We start from the raw sequence: 1,338 nt of genomic DNA, 5'->3' as shown, positions 1-1,338 counted from the left end.
GCGCCGGCCCATGAGTGTCCCCCGCACGGGCCGGCCATGGGGGGCAGCCTGCGGGTGGCCGTCCTGGGCGCTCCGGGAGTGGGCAAGACGGCCATCATCCGCCAGTTCCTGTTCGGTGACTATCCCGAGCGCCACCAACCCACGGACGGGCCCCGCCTCTACCGTCCCGCGGTGCTGCTCGACGGTGCTGTCTACGACCTGAGCATCCGCGACGGCGACGGCGACGTCGCTGGCCCCGGCCCGAGCCCTGGAGGTCCGGAGGTAGCGGTTCGAGGGGCGGGCAGTAGCGTGAGCCGTGTGAGGGGTGTGTGTGTGCATGGTGCGCCTGTGCGTGTCCACGTGGACGGCCCCAGGCCGCCCGACCAAGACTGGCGTTTGAAGCAAGAGTGTGCGTGCTGGTTGGTATACGGGCGTTTGAACCCTCCCGGAAGTGCCTAAGCCCAGGGACGATCAACCGGGCGATTTTGCTAAGTGGCCTTTTCTTGTTCCATGGGTGCTTTTGTCTTCTTTGCTTGCCGCTGCTGGTCGCTTTGGCTTGAGGGTGCAGCTTGTGTTGGGGACGGGAGCAGAGCCACAGCGGGAGACACGGGAGAGACGGGAGTCAGGGAAAGGAGTAGACTTTCCAGAGGTGGCGAATTCTCTGCCCCCTCCTTCCTGTGACCTGGAGTGAAGACTCATTTAGGAAGTTGTGCAGAGTCCAGGACCAACCTCTAATCTTTGCAGCTGGATGCTTCCCAGAAATTTAGAAGAAAAATCAGGCAGGAGTAAGCGCGGTATTTTGGAGGGGGGGCATTTGACCCGAACACGAAGGGTGAGCGAAGTGTTGAGTAAAAGAAGTGGTGAAAGCATTCAGGGAGGGAAGAGCAGCACATGCACAGCTGCTGGCAATCCGCGCAGGCTGCTGGAAGGTGGGGGCTCCTGGCCAGGGACTTGGCAATTATTCTAGAGAGAGTTGAGCTGGGGAAAGGTGGAAGGAGCAAGAGGCAGATGGTGAAAGGGAGGATGAAGATGGAGGGGCGCTGCTGGCTGACAGGCTCCAGGCGCATTTTATCTTGGCGGCCATAAATCGGACCCAGGGGACTCCGGCATGGAGTGACCGAGGCCTGAGCATAAACTGTGGGTTTTTAATTTTTTTTATATTTTTTATTATTTTTTATATTTTTGGTCTCACTGTGCAGTTCAGGATAGCCTTGAATTTACTGTGAATTTGTAATCCTCCTGCTTCAGCCTTCTGAATGCTGAGATTACAGGCGTACCTCACTGTGCCCAGCTGAACTGTGTGTTTAATGTCAACCTCCTGTAAAGAAAGGGTTTGCTTTTGTTGTTTGTTTGGTTGGG

The 1,338-nt window shown here is 57.0% G+C and overlaps 1 protein-coding gene across 1 annotated transcript in view; it reads left to right on the top strand.

Moving 5' to 3' along the window:
- Nucleotides 1-7: 7 nt before the first annotated feature.
- Nucleotides 8-1,338, top strand: part of Rasl10a (RAS-like, family 10, member A) — a 2,644-nt gene continuing 1,313 nt past the window's right edge. The window contains exon 1 of the mRNA XM_005396200.1: nt 8-261. Within this exon, the coding sequence (XP_005396257.1) occupies nt 37-261 (225 nt within the window). The 5' untranslated portion in view covers nt 8-36. The remainder of the gene's footprint in view (nt 262-1,338) is intronic.

Source organism: Chinchilla lanigera, unplaced genomic scaffold (assembly GCF_000276665.1).
Source record: "Chinchilla lanigera isolate Chin_1 unplaced genomic scaffold, ChiLan1.0 scaffold00054, whole genome shotgun sequence".
In the NCBI taxonomy this organism is placed as follows: Eukaryota; Metazoa; Chordata; class Mammalia; order Rodentia; family Chinchillidae; genus Chinchilla; species Chinchilla lanigera.
The sequence above is the reverse complement of the archived record's forward strand: the minus strand, read 5'-3'. Positions and strand labels throughout refer to the sequence as shown.